General features: G+C 43.2%; 1 protein-coding gene across 2 annotated transcripts in view; it reads right to left on the bottom strand.

The window, feature by feature from the left end:
• Nucleotides 1-7,643: 7,643 nt before the first annotated feature.
• Nucleotides 7,644-23,819, bottom strand: part of CAMSAP1 (calmodulin regulated spectrin associated protein 1) — a 342,698-nt gene continuing 326,522 nt past the window's right edge. For both annotated transcript variants that reach the window (XM_069241639.1, XM_069241640.1), the window contains 2 exons: nt 10,608-10,726; nt 7,644-9,775 (listed from right to left, as the gene is read on the bottom strand). In XM_069241639.1, coding sequence (XP_069097740.1) covers nt 9,473-9,775; nt 10,608-10,726 — 422 coding nt within the window. In that variant the 3' untranslated portion in view covers nt 7,644-9,472. The remainder of the gene's footprint in view (nt 9,776-10,607; nt 10,727-23,819) is intronic.

Genomic DNA, 23,819 nt, shown 5'->3' with positions numbered 1-23,819 from the left:
ACACAGAGTTGCGTGGCAAGGGGCCAAGAGCTTCATGTCCCGCTTGTGAATGGCTTTTGGGTACATGGTCTTGCAACCCACACAGGCTGTGGAGTCGTGTCCCCATTCCAGGCACCACAGACACACTAAGTGGAGTGTGTCACAGACATCTGTCTGTGACAGGCACAACAAGGATTGAACCCAGTAGGTTTCTTTGGAGAAATCTTTAAAAAAAAAGGAAGAAAAAAGGCACACTAGTCAACAAAACTTCGAAAAAAGCTAGTCAAAAAATGACAGAGGGGCGCTCGTCTGGATCCACACTGATGACACAGAAAAGAAAGAACTGAGGTCAGCGTGCTGGAGTGGCATCTATAAAGGCATGTCACTCCCGGCACAGATGTCATAAAGAGTCGAAAGACGCCACCTTTGGCACACAAGGGGATTGCTCAAAAATGTCCTGATCCAGTCTGACACCAGGGAAAATTCTAAGGTAAGGTACCTGAGGCAAGAAGTCTCTATCAGATCTATGCTTATTTACAATCACACACTGTTCTCAGCCTCTGCAGTCAGGATTTCATCTAGTTGACTCAAATAAGGCTACTCTGCTTGTAGTCTCTAACCATCTCAATGCTGCTCCTAAAACTGACATTTTCCACCATATCCTTTATCTATACACCTCACTTAACACAGTGGACCACTCAATCCTTCTATCGATTTTTTTCATTGAATATTTCTCCTATTATGTCTTCTTAGTAGTACTTTTACCTGTCAAATCAGCCTTTTGGTTACATGGACTACCTCACCTTCTTCTCAGATGTTTCTCCAAAGCACAACCTGGAAATAAGTTCTTACAGCCCGCCGTGTCTTTTTTCCATCTTTATGTCCCACTCTTACTGCTTCATTTGATCTTCTCTAAGATTTACATGCTAACGACTTGATTCTGTCTTTTTATTATTTTAACTGCTCTCCCCAATATCATGTCATCGTCTCTTCTAAACTCTTCGATCACATGCACTGCATTCAAAGGCTTCCTAAACCAATATTCTCTGTTTTCCTGCCATATATCTTTACTCCTCCACTCCACCTCCTTCCATTGTCTTATGCCAACCCAGCAAAATCGTCTTTCTAAGTCATTCAGTCTTGGTATGTTTTCTATTTTGTTTTTCACCTGGGACTTTTTTGTAGGCTCACACTTATAACCTTTAGGTCTAATACTTATATACAATTTCCTCTTGCTAAACTTGCTCTGCTGTTAAAACTTTAATCTTATATCTGATTTTCTCTCACCTTGTTTGATGCTCTGCCCTCCATATCGCTCATCCTGCCAACTCACTCACCCCTTGGGAGTCTTGTTTTCAATTTTGTCATCAGTCTTCTTGTTACTCATAGTCCAACTGCTACCCTCGCTCTGCATGCTGTCTGTCTACACTAGATTTGTTTCTCCTACCCTCCCTAGCTCTTTCTCTGTGTAGCATTTAATTTATTTGTGTCATTGCCCTACAATCTCTCTTTTTATCTCTATATAATTTAGCCACTCACAACCATTTGGGTCAGCATCCATCTGTATGTCTCCTCACACTTAAATAATCTTCTTTGTTAACCCCCAATCCGTAGCATCCTCTACTAGCTCTGTTACACTAGCTGCATCCAATTTCATATTTCTGGTCTCAGTCAAAGCCATGGATTCGGCGAGACACTTCAAGACCGCTTTAGAGATTCGTCATCATCTTAACTGGAAGGTCATTTTTTCCCATATTTATTTCGACCATCCATAATCTGAAATGGCTGATCTATGTAACACTTAGGCAGAAGAGCTATAAAATAAAAAAATAAAATTCTGGCTTTTGCAGATGGCAGATCATCTCCCAGCACTGAGACAGAGCAAGTTGGCTGAGCCACAAACCTCACTGGTTTACACTCTTGTGTAAAGTTGAAACAGCCAGGCTTTAGCAGCCTTGGGGTCCATGAGAGAATATTGCCATAGTTAGTGTGTTGGGCTGACCTTAAGCAAAATACGTACAATATGTCAAGGAGCTATAGACATTTGTCTTCTGAATTCGAGTCAACACTTGGGTCTTGAGAATTGTATGGACATCCAACAAATGTTGGCAAAAAGGAGGGAAAGATGTAGCCAACTAGTTTCATTTTAGGATTATGTGGGACGTTGACAAAATAAATGAAGAATCTACTCTGGTGCAGGTGCCAAATTCATGAAGCCGGTTTTGCACAGTGGTGTGTTACAGCAGGAGCGTACACTCCAGGTGGCGGAGTTGTAAAAATAAAAAAAAATAAAAAAATAAAACCACTTCCACATTATTGCCTAGAGATATTACTAAATGAGGAATCTGTAGAAAGGAGTACATATTAGCAACATAATAATTTGGTGCACTATGACGTAGAAATTAATATAATGAATGTTAGTTATCCCAAAATTAATTTCGACAGTGATTTTTGTTTCCTTGTTGATGTGGCATTGTAGTCATGATTGTCTTCAACAGCACTCTAAATTTCTATATGAAGGGATGCACAGTAGAAAGGCCTTCGTAAACCTGCTTTTAGAAACAAATCTTCAGCTGCCTCCACACTGCACTCATGACTTGAGTAGCCAAGCGACATCTGAATGCATTTAAGCATAGAAGTACAGCTCTATGGAAGTATTTATTTAATGAACAAAGTTTTGCCAACTGATTAGTGAAATTTTTGTAGAAAACTGAAGGATGATTTAGGTTCTGATGCCCAAGGTCAGGAATGGCATTAGCCTCTGGATGCTTTTTAAGGTTACCATTTGATTTGCCTGCATGTCTCACTAAGTAAAGTTTAGATAATCAAGTTCTGAGCTAACTAACGCTCCAATTATATACTTATGTTAATTCTTAAGAGATGAAGAGTAAGGTGTACTATAACAGGGAAAGGAATAAGTAACACCTATTCACCAACCCTCCAACCACAGTACCAGACTGAATTCATAACCACAAATTTCTTGAAGTTTCGAACTTGTTGATCAATGGAGATCTGAAGGCCAACCAAGTTGAAGTTAGGGTTCCATGGTAAGGAAGCTTAAGACATGACAGAATCCCAGAGCAACTCCTCAATACTTGCTTGACTGAGTATACATTAGCTGTAATTCATTGACTCAAACACAAAATGGAAAACCAAGGTAAAAACTTTCTGCTTACCAGAGGGCAACATCAAACACAGACCTGCATGTAATAATCGCAAGAAGTCAATTGGAGATGTCAGGATCTCAATTCATGAGAGATTGAACGAACATGTTCAGCAAAAAGGCAACAGGAAGCCCTGAAGAATGCAGTTAAACTTAGCTATCACTATCTCCGGAATCCAAATACTCGACTTTAAATTTCGTGAGTTTGCTATTGGGCCAAACGTATGGAAAATACTTATTTAAAAATAATTGTCATATAGTTTAACTAGGGGCAATTTATGGCCAATACTAGCAGAGCTCTTTGAGCTATCTGATGGGACAACAACTGAACATTTAAAAGCATGGTTTAAACAGACACTTCGTATTCAATGAAAATTAAAGCGTACAAAGCAGCAGTGTTTAAATGTCTAGAGCTCATATTGGTTTAAAAACTTATAGAATGATTTGAACATCAGTTTGTATAGCGGAGGTTCCCAGCCTTTTGACTTCTGTGGACCCCCACTATATAATTACTGGAACCCAGGTACCCCCGCTGAATCATTATTGGAATCCAGGGACCCCTCCACTGAGTCATTACTGAAAGCCAGGGACATAGTTTTTTAGTAATACTTAATTTTCTACACATTTGCGGACACCCTGAGAAGGCTTCGCAGACCCCCAAGGGTTCCCGGATCATAGGCTGGGAGCCACTGTTGTACAGAGTTATAAGCAGAAAAAAGCATAGGACATCTACTTCTCACCAACTATTTGTTAAAGATAACACACTGCTATACTCCGCATCAATGCAAAACTGTACGTTGACCAACGTCATTAATTTATGAACATCAAAAATCATACTTCGAATACTATTGAGGTGGTTAAAAGGACATCAGGCTTGGACATTGTAATTGTCTTTGTTCGAAATCATCTTTTAGACTCACAATGGCAGGTAGCCTGGGACTCTTCCCTTTGTTGGCAATGCGCCTGGGCACAACTTAATTGCTGGATTGTTTTTGCACAGCGAGCAAGTGTAAGTATGGAGTGGTAAGTAGCGAGAATGTTGTGACCGTGCAAATTGTGTATAAGAGTAATAGATGTTAATATTACAAGGGTGTGCAACCAGACAATGACTCTGGGGAGGAGGGTGGGCATGTATGAATCTTCAGCACAACAAACTACGAACAACTGCTTAATAACATTTTCCATTCATAACATGTGGAGCTGTAGATACACATGCTGGGCCTAGACTGTACAGTTTTACTCCCAAAAGTGGTGGAAAGTCAGTGGTTGATGCAGATGTCTGGAAAAAAAACCTTCTTAATACAGTTTGGCTAACTTAAGGAAGCTGACCGGCATGAATATCCGAACAGTAACGCTTAGTAAAGGTGTGTGGAATTGACCACATTGTTGCTGAATAGATGTCAGCTATAGGGAATAATCCCTAAAAACTTTGTTGCCGCCCCTCCTTCCCAGTAGAGTGTCACCTAAGGAGAGAAGCCTTTTGGATTTAAGGTAGCATGTCTGGATACATCTAACATTCCATCCAGCAATGCCATATTTTGATACATACTGTGTCACCTTTAGAAAGTTAAGCAAAAGCAACAAAAAACTGTTGAGTTTTTATGAAAAGGTTTAGTTCTGCCAATGTAGTATATTAGGACTCCTTTATTGTCTAGACAAGGGGTATTTTCCGCAACTGTGCCTTGTTGAGGAAAGATGACTGGTGGCTTAATTACCTAGCTGAAGTGGAAATGAGAGACCACCTTGGGAGAGAATTTAGGGGCAGTTCTAAAGAAATTGGATTAAAAGTTCTTGTAAGGTTGGAGCCTATAGCTCACATACACGCTTTAGGGGGTAATAGCTTTAAGGAAAGGTACATTTCACAAGAGCTTCTGCAAAGTACATGAAAGTGGTGACTCAAAAGGGGGCTCTAAGACTCTTATAAGGACTGTACCGGGTTGCCAAGAAGGGCAGGTGGGGCTCTGGGTGAGATAAACCATTTAAGACCTTTAATGAAGGCTTCAATGACTGGGATTCTAAAAAGAGAAGAATGTTCTCTGTTTTGCATGTGATAGGTGCTATTTGTAGGCATACTGAGGTACATTCTAACCCTGATTTCCACAGGTGAAGTAAAAAAAGACAATGTTTTGGACCACTGGCTTAAGAGGAGTTAGATTTTCAGAATTACAGTGCTGGATAAACCTTTTCCATTTCGCTGCAAAGCAGCTCCAGGAGTATGTCTGCCAGCTTCCTCTAGGATGGTAATGAAATCCTGCAGGAGACTTAGACAACCAAACTCTAAGATGTCAAGTGCCAAACTGCTAGATTGAGTTGCCTGGAGTCAGAGTGTTTGATCATACCCTGTTCTTATGAGAAAGGTCTTGCATATTGGGGAACTTCTAGTGAGGAGAAATAGAAATCTCGAGGAGGGTTGAGAACTATGGTTGTCTGGTCCACGAGGGAGCCACCATGATGAGGGGGAGAGACTTCTACCGTAGCCTCTTCACCACGCATAGAAGGCGTGGGAGAGGAAAAAAAAAGTATAAGCAAATATCCTTGACCAGTTAATTTATAGTGCACTGCCTATAGAGTGAATGTGTGGAACCTTGGAGACAAAGCTTTGGAATTTAGCATTTTTGTGAGAGGATAAGTCTATTTGTTGGAACCCACTGCACCATCAGGTATGATGATCACTTCTGACTTATGGTAGCCAACTGCAAGTTGTATTTCCCTCTGGTTGGTGGTAGCATCTTTATGCTCAGAGGGGTCCTTCCTAAGGTGAGGATCCTCAATCCTCTGTAGGGATGTATGGGTTCCTCTGGTCTGAGTACGAAGGTGGTGTCCCCTCGGTTAAGTATAGAAGAGGTGAAAGGAGACATGGAGTAGGTGATGGAGGAGGCAACAGTGGTGGCGGAGAAGGTGAGGGTTAGTATCAATGTCCTTGAACCTCACTGGAGCTTGTATGGCCTCCAAAGGAATGAGTGCAGCCTGATCTTCGTAGGGAAGCCCCCTTTTTCCTTGATAGGGTGGCAGCAGTCTTAGGGGGTGGGTCACTATTGGCAGTAATTTCCCCTTTGCAGGTATTAATAAATAGCTGTTTTGTTTCTTGTTGAGATGCTTTTGCAGTTTTTCATGGATTGGCCTCTCTGAATCACTGGACCCGACCATGGAAGCAGATCGCTATGTCAATGTTTTTTTCGATGCAGAAGGTGCTTCTGTGGATGGTGCCTTCAGCTGCGAAGAGTGTTAAGGCTTCTCAATGTTGGAGGAAGTCTTCGGATCCAAACATCAATGTGATTCAACATGCTTTGATGAATCCCTTTTTTATCTCCAACACCTTCCCTCGATGGCAACCAGAGCCCAAAGGTGGTGGAGGCCCACGGTGTGGCTGTTTCTTGTGCACAGGGTTGGAAACCTGTGTCTCTGGAGAGCAGAGCGTTAGCTCAGAGTCTTATGAGACTTCTGATGTGCTTAGGGTTTGACCATTCTACTAACGAGTCTTGCTGTGGTCTTCCTCAGAGACCTAGGCCTCAGCCGAAGTGGACAGAGCCCCTTTTATCTCCTCTTCCTTGGCATCAGATGCACTGGAACCAATGACTTCTGGGCCGGGCTGGTAGGGGAGAACATCTGAAGACTACATGCCTTATTCCTCCTAGTCGTTGAGGGCGTCTGGCTCTCTGAAGATATTCTGGGTTTCTTTGGTTGTTTCCCACTGCAGTCCAGCTCGTGTTTGTCTGTGATTACAAAGGGTCTTCTTACACTGAAAGTTGGGACAAGAAGCACACGTGGCATCGTAAAAGACTTCAGACGCTACCTAAACTATGGAGGTCTGCCCAGGGATACTTAGAGTATCATCGAAGACGTTTCCTGAATGGTGTACATCCAATCACTTACCACGCATAGACAGTTCCCAGGCTTCGAAGACAGAAGACAAAGACGACAGACACAGAGCCCCAGAGGGGTATGGGCGACTCAGGTCTCAGACAATGGGAGGTGCTTCACACTCTATGTAGATGGGAGTGGAGAGCTATCAGAAGCGATACTCTACCAGTCGGTCTTGGAGGAAGGTGTGGATGGGAAGCCATGAGGGCCTGAAGCACAAACTTAGAACACAAATCCAGGATCCTTGTTGCTATGTCCCAGTCCAAAGGTGGAGAAATACAATCTAACAACTGAGTCGGTACCCATATACATTGCCAACTGAGGAAGGAGTCACAAGCTACTTCATGACTCGTAAAGACTTCTTCGAGTAACAAAAAACTTGCAACCTTCAAGTCTAACACTAGATGACAGGAGAATACAGTGCATGTGTATCTACAGCCACACATGTTACAAATACAAGTTACACTTTCATGTCTTCACTTAACAAAAATTAAAGGAGGCCGGGTAGGAATCACTAAACACATATTACGACAAGAATCAAATTTCCAAAGTGGTTAGTAGAAGTGCTGCTTTAAAAAGGAAAATGGGTAATGTCAGTTGTGAAAAGTGGATGAGGCGACGAGTATGAATGTCAACATTTAAAAAAAAAAAAAATCCTTCATTATTGATTTTATTACTTTTCAGTGCTTTCATAAAATAAATATGGTATATAATAGCAAACATACAGTGAAAAGAGGAGAAAAATAAGCACAAGCATGAAAAAGCATGATAACAGAAAAAATTACACTCAAATTTGTAGCATTTTAGAAATCAGAGCCATTATTTACAAACAGCTTGTTCTTCATATTATATACAAGAACTGCAGCAACATATGGTCAAGTACTTAAAAACTGTTTGAGGTGGGGGAGGTGTAGGGAAAATGCAACAGAAAACCTTCAGTTTCCTCTAGTTAGTGTTCAGTAAGATTTTATGTGGAATTTTCCATTTCAGTTTCAAACCAACGTAATTTTGCCTACGTCATTAATGTCATGAGAATGCTGTCTTCAGAGTTCAGAATCTTTTTGTACTATCCTACAGTTCCCTTTTCTGTACCAAGTGCATATGTCAAGTAACACTTTAAATAAAGGTAAAGATGTGCAAACCGAATCAAAAAAAAAAAAAAAAAAAAGGAGAGAAAACATGTTTCTATGGGAACTTTGGATGGCAACTTCAAAATTGATGCTATAATGGTGCTCTGCCAAAGTGCAACAATGTGCTTGCAGAACTCAAAACTCTGTTGCAACACAAATTAAGACTGCACTGTAAAAACAAAGATCAAAAATAACTGCACAAACAGCCCCGGCCGTTGGAAAAACTTGAATCTGCACATGTTTTTGCAGGTCTTAATCGAAAAATCTTCAATTTGAGGCCACATCAACTGAAATGTGGTTCTTCAACTAAGAACAGGGTGTCTGAAAGAAAACTGCCTGCTTGGTTTTTAATAAGAGATAAAACAAAGGATTCAGTAACTAAGAATACATAAATATCACATCGCAACAATCGTAAAAAAATAACTGAACGACAATGTGTGCACACTGTTTGAGCAAGGTGCTTCTTCAACACCAAAAGACAACAAAAGTGGGATTACACTTCATGACATCATAATCTAGAGAGTGCGGACAGTGAACTTCATAAGTGCATCATTACATATAAGAGTACCGTGGTCAGTGGACACGTTCAATGTCTAGCACAATCTGACTCTGTGGGGAACGGCTCCTCCATCACAAATGCTCTGTCTGGAGCACAAGTACATCAACTTTGTTTTGTTACTCTTAAACACGTAGAGCTAGCCAGGAGCACCCATGACATTACATACCTCTTCATGATTTAATTAAGGCGATTTCAAGCCAAACATGGTTGACGTCCATCCCTTAAAGATCAGATTTTGCAATATATTTAGTGCCAAGTGAATATAAAGTTAGTTTTGTTCTAAGCAGCATGGTTGGGGCTTCTCATTCCCTTAAAGAAGCTGAACTATGTTGGCAGAAAGTATCTACTTTACAGTTTACCAAACCCTCCTCCTTGTCCCCAAAATAAAACCAGTTCAAACAAAAACAAATCGAAACTTTTTAAAACATGAGTGACCCGAAACTATTCAGAAGTCTAAAGATTTCCAGCTTTTAAGAAGGACTGCAGCTGGAACTAAAATGTTCCTATTTCTTAGAGATAGTTCTTCAAGTAAAAGGAAATGCACCGATTCCAGATCTTGCTGCATGCCCAGCCCTCGCCCACCTCCAGTCCTCAGTAGTTCAAATGGTAGCAAAACAGCAGAAGAATCATTCACTGAAGAACACGTAGTAGTCCTGTTCTTATGTACTTTCATTGGTTCATGTCTTTGCAAATGACTGGAGGTTCCGCACATTTCGTACCCACGTGAGGGACACAGGACTGCATGCTCGCCTCCTGACGTCACTGTCCCCCAACTCAGGGTCATTTCTGAGTCGGGGTTTTCTTTGGCACTGCAGGTCGCTTCGCTTGCCACAGGTGGTTGTGAATCGTGACAGCATCAACACTGACAGACATGGTTTTGGCTGGAATCACGGTGAACTGTTTTCTGTCCGAACTATATTTGTAGAGTTTGTCTATCATTTTCCGGGTAATGTTCTTTGGCCCTGTCCCTGTGAGCTTGAACATTTCCTCGGATTCGGGGAAGTAGGAATAAAGTGCTCTAAACATGCAGCCCGCGTCCCGAAACAGAATAATGTAATGGTTGGCTTCACATCTCTCGAGTTCCTATTTTTAGGACAAAAAAAACATTACAGGTTTGAGAATATACTTCATTGTATACTTGAATAAACATAGGTTTCGGGAAATTGGTCAACATTCATATCCTCGCTTCAGTGCTACTAAACAAATTATCCGAAACTAAGAGATAAAGGTAAAAGTGTAACACATTTCACCAGTTAAAATACACCTAAGAGGCCATTGCTGGTCTTCGTGAAAGCACTCTTGGATAAAGGGCTCTTTCAACCAACCAAATTGATTTTGCTATGTGTGAAAATGTTGGTAGTCAGAAGACCTGAGCATGCACTTAAAAGAAACAAAAGAGATAGCACGACCTTTTATTTTCGAGCTTTGTTCACAAGCAGATGCCAACTCAGGGCTTCGCCTACTGGACCTATTTCACTTAGAGACAACCAATCTCCAGCCTTTTCGGTTCATGTAAATAAGCAGGCGGTTGAATGGACTACAAGCCCTGTTGCAGTTCTAAAAACCACTGGATCATCTTAAAGTTACAAATTCTAGAGATGGTCAGATTCTACCAAACTAACTTGCATTGCCCTGATGCAGAGAAGTCCAATTGTAGTTGTAGATGAATTGACAAATAGAGCTAAGGAATATTTATAGTGCATGCCGAGGTTTATACATTAGGTTCTGTATTTGGTCAACAAAGTCATATTGGCATACCTGTGACAAAGAGCCTCGTACTGGGGTTCTAGCAGAAACAAAGCGACTCACCAAGCACTTCTACAAAAAACCTATGTGATCCAACTGAGAAAATTACCCCAGGTGACACCAAGTGAAAAGTGTCCAATCCACTTTCATTAGTCTAGGCAATACTCACATCTAATATTGAATTTTTCTGTGACTCGTTTACTTTTCCAGCCAAACAGCAATGGGATATTGCATTGTGAATGATGGGCTTGTTCGACTTGCTGCTTGGTTCTTTATAAAGTTTTGGGCCTAAAGGGTGAGAAAAGGAGAACTTAAAACATACATCCATTTAATGAATGACCAACTTTTGATAGCACAATTTGCAATCACTGTCTGAAAAAGTGCATTACGAGAAAGCAGACTAAAAGCCAATTACCAATGCATAGTCCCTAAAATTGCACTTAAACATTCTACTGAGTTATAGACTGACATCTTTAATGTTTCATCACTGGTCTGAAAAAGGAAGACCGGAGAAAAGTAGGGTATTCTCCTGGCCAAAAACCTCACTTACCACGCATTACTGCTGGGAGTGTTGCCTTTATCGTTAAAAAAGTGTAAACTCCATAGGCACATAGCAAGGACTTACTTATGGGCCTTTATATCACCCTTTAAGGCCACTGTATGCCCACGTAAAGCGTCAGTTTCAAAAATGAAAAACCAAATGGAAACACAAAGAAGTACTGTACGTGAGATGGAAAGAAATGATGTGTATTGTTGACATTCTAGAAACAGTGCTCTACCAGTGTGTTCTATTACAGGGATGTTCTTGATATTTCCTGCTCCGTTGCCTTTGAAGTTTTTAAACTAGATCGTCAAGCGAAGAATAGTACAATGTCATAACTGAGTAGTGCCTTCAATCAATTAATCGAGCACCTGTCTATAGTCAACACATACTTTAAGCCCATTCTGCCCCCACCACACCCACCTGCTACTGAAAATCCTGGAAAAACAAGAATTTCACCTCAATGCTGACCTGGCGTCACACCCTGGTTGGCTTGGTCATCTAAAGAAGTTTCTTCCCATGATCAGTGTTACAAAGCTTTTCAAAATCCTACAAGCCTATCATCAACTCTGCCTGTTCCTACCAGGGCTCAAAACACCATATGCCAAGTGGTTCCCAACCTTTTGACTCCTGAGGACCCCACTGAATTACTGCTGGAAGCCGGGGCTTCCAAGTAATTTCTACGATTTAAATTTCAAACATGAAAACAGTAATTCACAAAAAACACACAAACAAGTTCAAACCAACAAATACTCAAATTACTAAAGCTATAATAATTTTATATTGACACAATATGCAAAAATGTAACAACTTTAATGGGAAGGCTGGTGCTGCATCTCAGCAACTAACTTGTCAACAATCTCAGAAAGCTTTTTCATATAATATGTGGCAGGGAAAGGACGTAAAACCATAAGGGCCTCTCATCTGTCTATAGCCTCTCTTTCACATGTATTTCATTTGTTTTATAGCACCTCTCATACCAGTGTAGGGTGTCGGAGCACTTTACATGGGACTACAAGATGTAAGATTCACATACCATCTGTACTGGTAGGAATTTTCTAAGAGTGCTTGGTCTGGAGAAACACAAGCTCAGGATTCAGAACATAACACAGTGGCTAGCGTTTACTTTAATAATAATGTATTCTTATTCAAGCAAACTTTTTTTTAGCAGCATAAGGATAATGAAAATCTAGGGATAAAAAACCATAACTTTCTAATTTGTTCCACGCAGTTCTTTGTTGGCAGTTCATAGCTCACTGTGCTAGATTACGATTGCAATTTATAAAGTGCACATAACAAAAGAATCTCTGTGACAAAAGCAGTAATCCACTGTGCTATGCACATTTTCTTTGCATGACATGTTCTTTGCAGCAGGCATATTAACCATCTATGCTAACTTAGATGAGTCAAAACTGTCATTGGACAAAACTCACATTTCTCTCCAGCAAGACATTAATTACTAGAGTTATCTTGATGCTTTTATTTTTCCTAAATACTTTGGAGTACGTTTAAAGCTGCTGCACAATGAACTAACATATAAAAATATGTGTTTTTGTAGAGGCCTCAGCTGGAGAAGTGCCTTCCTGCTGGCCCAGGCCTGTGGACCCCCTGGGAATGTGTCATGGACCCCTGGGGGTCTACTGACCACAGGTTGAGAACAACTGCCAAATACAACTAAATGTTCCACAGCCTGCTAGGGTAACATTGTGTCAAGTCGCGCCCCAGGGGAGCACTGGGTCAAGCCACACTCCATGGGGCACTGGGTCAAGCCGCGCCCCAGGGGGGAACTGAGTCAAGCCGCGCCCCAGCGAGGGAACTGGGTCAACGCATGCCGCTTGGGAGAACTGGGTCAAGCTGCCCCCGCACCCCTGGGGAGCATTGGGTCAAGCCGCACCCCCGGGAAGCACTGGGTCAAGACCCCCCCACCCCCCTCGGGGCACTAGGTCAAGCCGCGCAACTGGGTCATGCTATGCCCCTAAGGTGATACCAGCCTCATGAGAACATTAGATGAACATATAGGTGAAGCTACCCTCATGAGAACATTAGCTGATCATATGAAGGGATGACTGGTTTAGAAATTACTTGTAACATTAGTTCTTCAGCACTGGTATCTTTCAGAGATTCACATGCTTGAATCATTCCCCCATCATCAGGCTGAGAACCCCCAGTAATCTTAAATAGCAGTAAACAGTGTTAAAACGGCGAGTAGGCCCCAACTGCAGTGTTTGTTGAGTAGCAAATCCACCTCATTTGAAGCAACCCAAACTACAGCCAATAAGGTGAAAGTGCTAGCTCTCCTACTCAACCTAGATGCCATCATAGCTCATATTTCATAACAGAAAGTGTGAGGAGAGTATGAAATAAATGAGCCTGTGATCAGGCAGGAGAGATAGCTGCTTCTGAATGTATGGAAGATACCAAAGGTGAAAAGAACTGTAATTACAGGTGAGTAACTAAATTCTTCCCAAGCATCAGATCTTTCATATACTCACATTCTTGAATCTGAATACTAACCAGTACATAATAGTTATAATAAACATAACACAGCAGGTTCACCTTCATTGAAAGAGGTTATGGAGGACAGCCTGTTGCACTGCTGAGTTGGCTTTTGCACTCATATCAAGGCATTAGTATTTTGTGAACGTGTGAATGCTCCTGCAAGTGACTGCAGGCCAGATGCCTTCCAGAGGCACATCAGCATAGAATGCTGTAGTCGTAGCCATGCTCCTAGTGGAAAGCACCCTCTCTCATCCCTGGAGTGGACACTTCGCCTTGTTGTGCCAGAAAGTGATGCAAGCTGACAACCAACATGCTTTTGCCTGTCTGGATAGGGGATGGCCTGTTCTTGGGTGGTCAAAGGATACAAACATTTGGGTGAGGAGACAGAATGTCTTTCTTCTTGGCCACCTGTGCACAATCAAGCAAGTGCAACGACTTCCCTGCTGATATTGTGAGATTTTGGAGAAAAAAAAAAACATAGAATAAGCTCATTCAGGTGGAAATCAGTAGGGCCCTTATAAACTTCGGATTGGTCAGTAAGAGTACTTTGTCCACAGTAAAAAAAGGAAACAGTCTTTTCACAATAAATGCATGCATTTCCCCTACTCTTTTTGTTGATGTAAGCAACAAGGGAAGCAGCATTTTCCACGATAGGAATTTTAGATGAATCCTAGGGATTCACTGAAAATGAGGCAACATGAGCTTGTTCACAACTAAATTAGGCTCCCAGGGTACTAGTGGATGCAGCTATACAGGATACAGGTGGATATGCACTGAAAAGTCCATTCATGGGGTGCTATAAGATCCTCTGTGAGAAAAGTGACTGAATTGTCTTCTGTTCTCTGAACTTGTGAGATTGATGCCTTAGGTCTGCACCTAGCAGTAGCTATCAGATGAACAAATTACTTACCTTTGATAATGCCTTAACTGGTAGAGACTACATCTAGCTGCAGATTCCTTACCTTAGAATTATCCCAGGCATCAGACTGGATCCTGAAGAATTTTTGTGAGCAGTACCTCTGCGCCCCTTGTCGGCGCCGGAAGAGACCTCCACGGAACCTACATAGGTGCCACCCAGGCACACTGACGTCCGTTTCATTTCATGACTTTCTTGCCAGAAGCGCAGAGCCATGAAGAACACAGACCATTGGTGTGGACAACTAGGGCTCTGAAAGGGATATAGCCCTGCCCCTAGAAGTCCGTATGCAGAGGGGGGAGGACAGGTGGGCTGGTAAGGAATCTGCAGATACATATAGTCTCTACCAGATAAGGCGTTATCGAAGTTAAGTAACTTGTTTATCTGATAGAGACTACTAGGTACAGACTCCCTACCTTAGAATCGAAACCCATGCAATACCATTCCTGGATTGAGTCTACAGATCAATTTCAGACGAGGAAGTTCTGCAGGGCTGAACAAGGAAAATGACAGTCACGACGGACCAGACTGTTGAGGAAGTAGTGTTTGGTAAACATGTGAAGAGGCCTAAAGTTGTTGCCTGGCAGACATCCAGGACTGGAATTCTGCAAGCTAACGTAGGGGTCGCAGATATGGCTCTGGTGGAAGGAGAGCGCAAGCACTCTGGGAGTTATTTCTTGGCCAATTCGAAGCACATTTTAATGCAAAGCATGACCCATCACGAGGTGGTCCTTTTCTACACAGCACAACCCTTCTTAGCTCTGACATAACGAAGACTTGATCATCCACCCTGAATTCACATGTGTGGTCAAGGTAGAATCACAATGCTTGTTTGAGATGCAGACAATGGAGACACTCCTCATCCCTGGAAGGGTGAGGAGGAGCGTAGAAAGAAGGCAAGTTGGTGGATTGACCTACATGAAAGGGCATAACCACCTCTGAAAGAAAGGAGGCAGTGTGCAAAGCACACTGTCAGGATGGATAGATAAATAAATAGGGCGGCTTAGAAGTTAAGGTCTATAACTCACTAACTCAACGGGAAGGTGTTATAGGCCTAAGGAAAGCTGTTTTGATAGTGGGTAACCGCAGGGAACTATTGTGAAGTGGCTCAAATGGAACAAACATTAGAATCTAAAATAAGAGATTCAAGTCTCACTAAGGCACGATAAAAGGAGAAAGAGGAAAGGGGAAAAGATAAGCAGACTTTTCAGAAGCTATTTACAAAAGAGATTTGGAAAGAGAAGGTTGATTAGGCAGTCCGATGAATGCTGAGATAGCAGAAAGATAACCTTTAACTGTGCCCAGAGCAGAGCTCTGCTGGGAACGAGAGAGAAAGCACTTGAGCAAGAAGAGCAGAAAGGGGATCAACATTTTTGTCGGAACACCATGCCACAAATTTCTTCCAATGGCAGGTGTATACTGTCTTGGTGGAGGAACGCCTGGCTGCCCAAGATAACATCAAAGACTTCAGGAGGAAGGTCAAAGGCTGTCCACTGCCACCGCTCAGTCCCATGCAAACAGGTGAAGACTGGACTGGTTTTGGTGGAGAACCATTTCCTTGCTACTGCAAAAGAAGATCCTCCTAAAAGGGGGCAGCCTGATCAGAGGATTGATTGCCATGCTCAGTTGCTCAGGATACCAGACTACGCGCCCAAACTGTCCAACAAAAATGACCTGAGCCCAGTTATTCTTAATCTTCTTTAGAATTCTGGGCAAGAGTGGTATGGGTGAAAAGGTGCACAGAAGGAATGAACTCCGCTCTAGGTGAGAAGCGTCACCGAGCGAGAGCTACCTTGGAAAATTCAGTGTGCAAAACTTCTGACATTCTGAGCTCACGGCGGAGGCGAACAAACCTAACCAAAGCTCTTCCCACCACTGAAAGACACCGTGCACCACCTCTGGATGGGGATGCCATTCGTGATCCGCTAAGCAACTGCAGTAGAGTTTGCCTGCCTTGGCTTTCAGAGTGCTCACCAGGTGTTGAGCCACCAGGGAAATGCCTTGACGTTCCAGCCATGTCCAGAGACGCCTTTTGACATAGGGTCCACAACCCCACCCCGTCCTGTTTGTTACAGTACAACATGGCACTGGTGTTGTCCATGAACACTTGCATCAGCTTCTTTATGGAAGGTAGGAAGGCCTTCAATGCCAGTCGGATCGCCTGCAACTCCTGCAGATTGATGTGGTGTGTCGATTCCACTGGAGACCTGAGTCCTGTGATCTCCACTTTCCCAGTTGGCTGCCTCACCCCAGGAGTGATGCATCTATCACTACTGTGAAATTTGGTTGGTAAAGGGAGAGGGATCTGCTGCTGACCCAATTGAAGTTTGTCAGCCACCACTGTAGATCTTTTGCAGTTCCCTTTTGCAGATCTGGACCATGTCGGAGAGACTCCCCAGATGCTGTGTTCATTGGAACTTCAGGTCCCACTGCAGAGCTGCATGTGCCAACGTGCATTTGTCAAAAGCAGAATGCAGGAGGCCATAACTCCGAACAGCCCCAGAGTCCATCTCATCGAAATACAAAATAGAGGCTGAAACATCAATATCATAGCCAGAATATCTTGGACTCGTCGAGCGCAAGGATAAGCCAGACAGTGTACTGTGTCCAGAACAGCCCTGATGAAAGGGAGCGACTGAAAGGTGGTCAAGTGTGACTTTGGCATGTTTATAGTGAACTCCGGCGAGTGCAGGCAGTTCGTCGCAGTCTGGAAGTGGGAGACGAAAATCTGAGGCGCGCCCACCTTCAACAGCCAGCCATTGAGATAGAAGAAAAATGACATCCCTGATCTCAACAGATAAGCTGTATCAACTGTCATCACACCTTGGTAAATACCTGAGAGGTGCTGGTCAGGGAAAAGGGGAGCACAGAAAATTGAAAATGCTAGTGGTCAACCGTGAAAAGCAGGGAATGTCTGTGGGCAGACAGGGCAGGGATATGAAAATATGTTTCCGGCAAGTCCAATTCTACTATCCAGTCTACTGGGACCAGGGCAGACAAACCCAGAACCAAGGTGAGCATTTTGAATTTCTCCTTCTTGAAGGAGCAGTTGAGGGGTCAAAGGTCTAGAATAGGACAAAGGCCTCTGTGGCGATGGGCAATTGTCCTGTTCCTAACCGTGTTGTGTTTGGACCAGGTACCAAGGAGGGCATCTGTGAGGGCCTCATTAACTGAGAGGAATGGTACAGAAGGGGAGTCTCTAGCTGAAGCACCTCTGGTCAAGGCATTAGTATTGATGCCACCAAGGGTAACTGAAGGTCGGGAACCACATCAGCCCCCCGCACCACTACTGCAAAAGTTGCTCCCTTCTCTGTAGCCACGGAAGGGGAGAAAGCAGGCCATAATCTGGAGAAGTATCCAGGCAACTGGCTTCACCCAGTTCCTCATATCAGTCCGTGTCTTGTTCATGAGTTCTAAGGAGTCAATTGACCCACCCACTGCTCCCTGAGACCAAGACCATAGGAATTAGGCTTAGGATCTGATCTGGGAGGCCAGGCTTCTGTTGGCACTGGACACTGTGTCAAGCAACACCCCTGCAAACCTGTAAAAGTCAGCGATCAAAGAGATAGTCCCTACACTCTGCTGTAAGACCCAAATGAATATACTCTAAGTCACAAGGTACCATCCTGTCAGGTACAACGACCAAAGGTCGTGGTGCAGAATATCACCACTGTGCCTGGAGAGAAGATAGGGATGCATCCTCCTGGATATTGATAGACATACAGATAGATTCAACTGTATGAACTAGTATTGGTGTGGCCAGGTCAAGGCAACGAGATTGATGATACAATGGTCTGTTTTCACTTTGCTTAGGGCTCTGGGTATCAGGGTAAACAACTGAAAGACAAAGATGTTAGAGCATCAGACTAAAAAGACATTTCCCGGGACCCTGGTTGCCAAAACCTGTAGGCGTAGCACTGCATATTTTTATTTTCTCTGTGGCAATCAAGTCCAGTGTGGGGCAGCCCCATTTGGGAAAGAGATAATCAACCTGGTCTGTCTTGGTGGAGCTCCCATTGGCGACAGTCTGATAGTGTTCAACTGAGTAAGTCCGGCTAATCGTTTGGCATCCAGGGAGATGCTCCAAGGCAATGCCCAGGTAATGGGAAATGTTAATGGACCTGTCCCATAATAACTGCACCTCTTCCAATGGAGGCCAGGACTTCATTTGTACTCCCCTGACGATGTAACACATTGATGTTGTGCTGTGGGATGAGGACTGCTTGACCTGCCCGCTATGAAGGAACTCATGCAGACCCAGTCTTATGGCAAGAAGAGGCATGATGTTGAAGTGGAGCTTCTTTTTGGCATCTGACCATAGAACTCTGGTTGAGAGCTCCTGCTTGCGAGTTTCCCAGTCCTCCATGGAGATATCTGTTGTGAGCACCATTCTGTCCGATAAAGTGTGGAATGGAAGCCTGGCATTCCTAGGGATCCAACACTGTATCCATGTTTTGCTTCAGATGTCTGGTGACTTAGACCATCCCAACCCATGTGTCCTGAACTTGTTTCCATTGGCTCTCCTGTTCTTGTTGGATGGGTCTCATTCAGAGCCTGCAATGGGGTATAAGACCTATACATGAAGATATCAGTCCAGCAGAGACTTGTGCTACCTCACTGTGACCAACTATTTGACAGAGTAGGTATTTGCCAAGGACTGAAGTTTTGTTAGTCTGTACTTTGAGGAAAAAATCCTTCCCATTTGTATGTCCTGTACCACTCCCAAGAACTGCAGATTTGTTTGAGGTTCTGTGCATTCACTTTAGCCTATTCCTTTGATGGAGCCTTGACTAGTGTACAATCCCTGTTGCACCCACAGATCGAATGTTATAGATTGGCGAGCAGGGGCAAAACAAAATTATCCATCTTATTCGCTGGAGTAGGGGGATGCTAGTGAAACAGCTTCAAGCAGTCAAGTCTGTTTTTGTCTTGGTAACGTGTTTGTGAAGCACCCATTTTCAACAGGAAGATCGTCTGTACCCTTGTCTGTGGTTTCTATTGAGTGTATAACCCCGTTGGTATTCTAGTGGTTTTGGATACCTTGACCTCCATAGTCACTGAAGCCTCCTTTATAGGTGTGGGATCTAGGTGAGCCACGAACATTCGAGAAGCCAGGACGACAATACTGGAAGGCTCCAAGGCATTTTGCCGTACCGGTACCTGTTAGAAAGTCATCATCAACATGTTTTCCCAAAAAAGTTATTTCATCAAACGGCATGTCCAGTAACTTTGCTTAGACTTCTGCCTTCTGAATGGAATGGCTGGATTGCATCTAGCCCCGTCTTCTCCATACAGAGGCTCGTGTAGGCTTATGAGTCATATAGGAAGCATTAACGTTCCACATAGGTCACTGGTAGGTTAAATGTTTTAGCAGCAGCATTAGCACAAGGAAACTGGTTATATCATCACACCATGATGGCTGGCGGGCGATTTATCACCCTTTGTTTGTATAATGAAATCTTTCCAGTCATCATTACTCTCATCATCTGGTAGTTATCCTTCTTCCTCTAATTCAGAGTTAACTGAATCTGAAGAATCCTCATCTTCCATCTCTTTAGGAGCAAGTAAAACCACTGTCGATGTGACTGTCCTCAGACGCTGGTCCGCGAGGGGTGAAGGGGGTGAGAGTGGAGGTGGTGCAGTCCAGAAAAGTGATGGAGATCGAGGCGGAGCAGATATTTCTGCAGACTGTCAAGGAATTAGCGTTTGAAAGGTGCCCATCTGCTGTAAGGTAGTGAAAAACAGACACCTGCAACACCTCACTATGAAGTGCATAGGGCTGAGGGTGCTCAACTACAAACTTCTGTGGCTGATAGTTATACTCCTGGTGAGTCTAGACATTATCTAAGGTGTCTCGCTCAAACTCCAGGAAGTGACTGACATACAACTGCATAGGACTATAAGCAGTTTCAGAACCATACTGGTTATAGAGGTCCCCTTCTAATTCAGAATCAAGAACCTGAATGGGTAGGTTTGCTATCATTTGAATTGGTGAAAAAGTGACTGGCATGGAAAAAAACTATAGTCAACGGGGGTAATGTCGACATTGGAAGTAGAGACATCCTCAGAGTCACTGTTAACAATGGTCTTGACGTTTAAAATGCTGTGTTCGTGAAAGAGGTTGTTTGCTGTGGACTGTGATTTCCCAGTCATCAACAAAGGTCTTATCGTCACAGTCAAAACTATTTGTATGCGTCATACATGACACTGAGATTACCCGCAGAGCCTGGAGGATCAGTGAGGACATTCTTAGAGATGGATTTGTGCGCTGATTATTGCACATATGGTGTTCAGCATGCTTGGAGAGCTTTTCTGAAGAAATTTCAGTCTTATTCCGTCAGGAGGTGCCTGTAGATAGATGCGTATGAAATCCACGTTTCTGATCTTCGTGTATAAGTTTGGGGTAGCACTTTTCACTGAAACATCCTCAGTTGAGGGGGCAATTCTTTATAAAGAAGATACATTTTCACTTCCAGGACACAAAAGGCCAAACTCCTCTCCATCTTTCAGAGTCTTTGAAGGAACAGTACTACAAATAGCACAGCGCTGGATAAAGAAAATAATTACATTGGTCATTTGGGTCATCTGTAGATTTTCCACTGACCACAGGCAGATCAGGATTTAAAGAGATTTCTTCTCTCCTTCTGTCATGACGACAGTTGGTGACTGAAAAGTATGTCTCCCTGGTCCAGAAAAGTATACCTTTTTAAATATTTTACCCCCAAAACAACTCACTGTTCAGTGACAGATAAAGATGGGACTGACTAAGCTCCAGAGTATATCCGAAGTATCAGAATAAAGTTGATGAAGAATTAGGGAAGAACTCTTCACAGAGACTCCCCTCACACGACGTGCAGTAGAAATATGAGCTGTTGGGGCCTCTAGGGGGAGTAGGAGCGCTAATATTTCCACCTCATTAGCTGGAGTTCAAGTTGCTTTAAATTAGGTGGATTTGCTACTAAACAAGGAGTGTGTTGAGTCCAATGGCCATTTCAAAACCATTTTGTGTTGTTTAAGATTACTAGTGCTTCCTAGACTGACTACAGCAAATGGTTCAGTCATGTGACTATATGAAAGATCTAATAGCGTAGAATTTACAGTTCAGGGGAACAGGGCTGTGTGCAGCAAGGGACACAGGGTAACATGGGTGTATGATGAGGTACTTGAGGGGGCAAACATGGCTACATCCAGACAAAAGCATTGGCAGAGCTAATAGGGCTCGCCTTTGGGACCCATTTGGTTTTACTAAAGCTTTTTAACCATGTTGTACAACATCCACAAAGCTGTGCAGCATAGCTGAAGAAACACAACAAAAAGGCACTAAATGACAAGGTGGTCAGATCATTTTGTTGCAGCATCTACCATGCATGTGCACATCTACAGAAAGAAGCTAACACTTTATTTACCAAGTTGGGTCCGTAAATAACAAAAAGTAGTAGCACAAGAGTTTCGCTTTTTTCTTTTAGGTGTAGGTGGGCAGGAGCAACACAGAAGGCAAGATTGGGGTAGAATCACAACGAGCATGGGTACAGAAAGTTTTACAAAGAATGCAGGCAGGGGAACAACACAAAGGGCATGATTACTGGGAAGCAACACAAAGGGCGGTGAGGAACAGAAGAAACATGAAAGGAGGGGGTGCAGAAACAATATGGAGGGCAGCGGTGGGAAGAAGCAACAGATGACACAGATCAACATGGGGCAGGCCGAGAGAGGCATTCAGGCATTAAACAACACGGGGAAGGGCAGAAGCACACGGGCGTTAGAGATCAACATTGAGTGTGACCCAGGGAGAAAAGTACACAAATGAGACAGCTGGGAATCACATGTATTTTCATGAAGTGCTCATCCCAAAGGAAAAAAGCAGTGACTGAAAACGAAGCAGTGGATGGGCATAAGTAATGTCTTCCTTATTTCAGGGCAGGGACAAACAAGAGGAGTAAGGAAAGCCAATATAACTATGGAATGAAAAGGAAGCAAATCAGAGTGACAGTAAAGGCAACCAATGGCAAGCAATGAGCAGGGCTCTACATACAGTCTTTTTGCCATGTTATGTTAACTCCACTTTGAATGATACCCAAAGGCATATCTTGGTGTTAAGCCAGCACAGAAACACTGCCGTAGACTAAAGCAGCCAGGAGTTTTTTAAATTTGGCAAAGTTGGAGAGGCAACCGAAGTGATACAGTAGCAGATTCCAAGTTGTAGGACCAGTGAAGGAGAAAGCCCTCCATCCATATATGGAGCCACAAATGCGGGGGAATGAGAAGGAGCACCTTATTGCTTGATCTAAGCATTCTAGCAGGGGAGTAGTAATGCAGTTTAGCCTTTAGGTATGCAGGGGATCCACCCATCAGAGCCCTGTGGATGAGGCAGCAGACCTTAAAAACAAGCATTTGCAATGCAACTCGTCTCGCATTTATGAGAGTTAGAGCTATTGGAGTTCTAAGGGACAATGTCCTTTACCTATATGTTTTGGTTTGGAGTGTAGTTGATTTATGCCAGGTGCCACAGCAACCCTCCCAAGCCTGTCGCTGCAGGTAAAAGGACACAACAAGGCTGCTATCTTGGGAGTGTTATTACCTCATTTTTACAGACTGGCTGTGATACCCCAGAGATGCAACCCTTACTAGTGTGTTTACATAAACTTTTATATCACCAAACAAGACACAAAGAGGCACCATTGTGGCATTTAACCCAGAGAATAAGGGGGGTCAAAAGAGTTAGGAGGACAGAAAAGGGGGTAGACATGTATTTGTGTGCGTTAAACTTTTAAAGGAATTATTACTCTACATCGGCAAGACCAGTCCAACTTTTAATAACATTGACTGTATACAAAGAGAATTGCAGAAGAGGCAGCTTCACTGAACAAGAGGCTTCAAATGTGTGCAGATTGGTGAAACAGAACTTCAGTGGTAGATGGGCCAACACGATAGGTTGCAGAGGTATGAAAACATCTGTGACTTTGGTTCAGTGTTTTAAATGGAAATACAGAAGGGATGGTACACTGTATTCCTTTAAAGCACTGCCTTGGCTTAAAAGTCTTATGACCGCCCTCGTCTCAAGACTGGACTCTATGGAACAGATATGTGTACCGTAATCTTCTGGGCCTTGACTGTGCCGTTTTGGTACATACATTTATCCACTTGCTGATGATTTTGAAGTCAGAATTAGCTCTGTTGCAGTGGCTACTAAACATTTGAAGTCCTGGCCTTGCCATCTGTGCCACTCAAGGGTGAACTGGAAACCTGGGTTCGGACAATTGAGGTTTTTTCTCGCCTAGACCACTCGTGCCCAGTGAGGCTCTTACAGGGCTGGTTCACGGGCATTTTTTTGGGGCTACGAAAAGGGTTCAAATGTATGTTTATTTTTGGAATCCAAGGGAGGTCCAGAACCATGTCAGAGTTTCGTGATACCCACATAAGATAAA

The sequence above is a fragment of the Pleurodeles waltl genome, chromosome 6, assembly GCF_031143425.1.
Source record: "Pleurodeles waltl isolate 20211129_DDA chromosome 6, aPleWal1.hap1.20221129, whole genome shotgun sequence".
Classification (NCBI taxonomy): domain Eukaryota; kingdom Metazoa; phylum Chordata; class Amphibia; order Caudata; family Salamandridae; genus Pleurodeles; species Pleurodeles waltl.
Note: the sequence above shows the minus strand (reverse complement) of the source record. Positions and strands in the feature narration are given on the sequence as shown.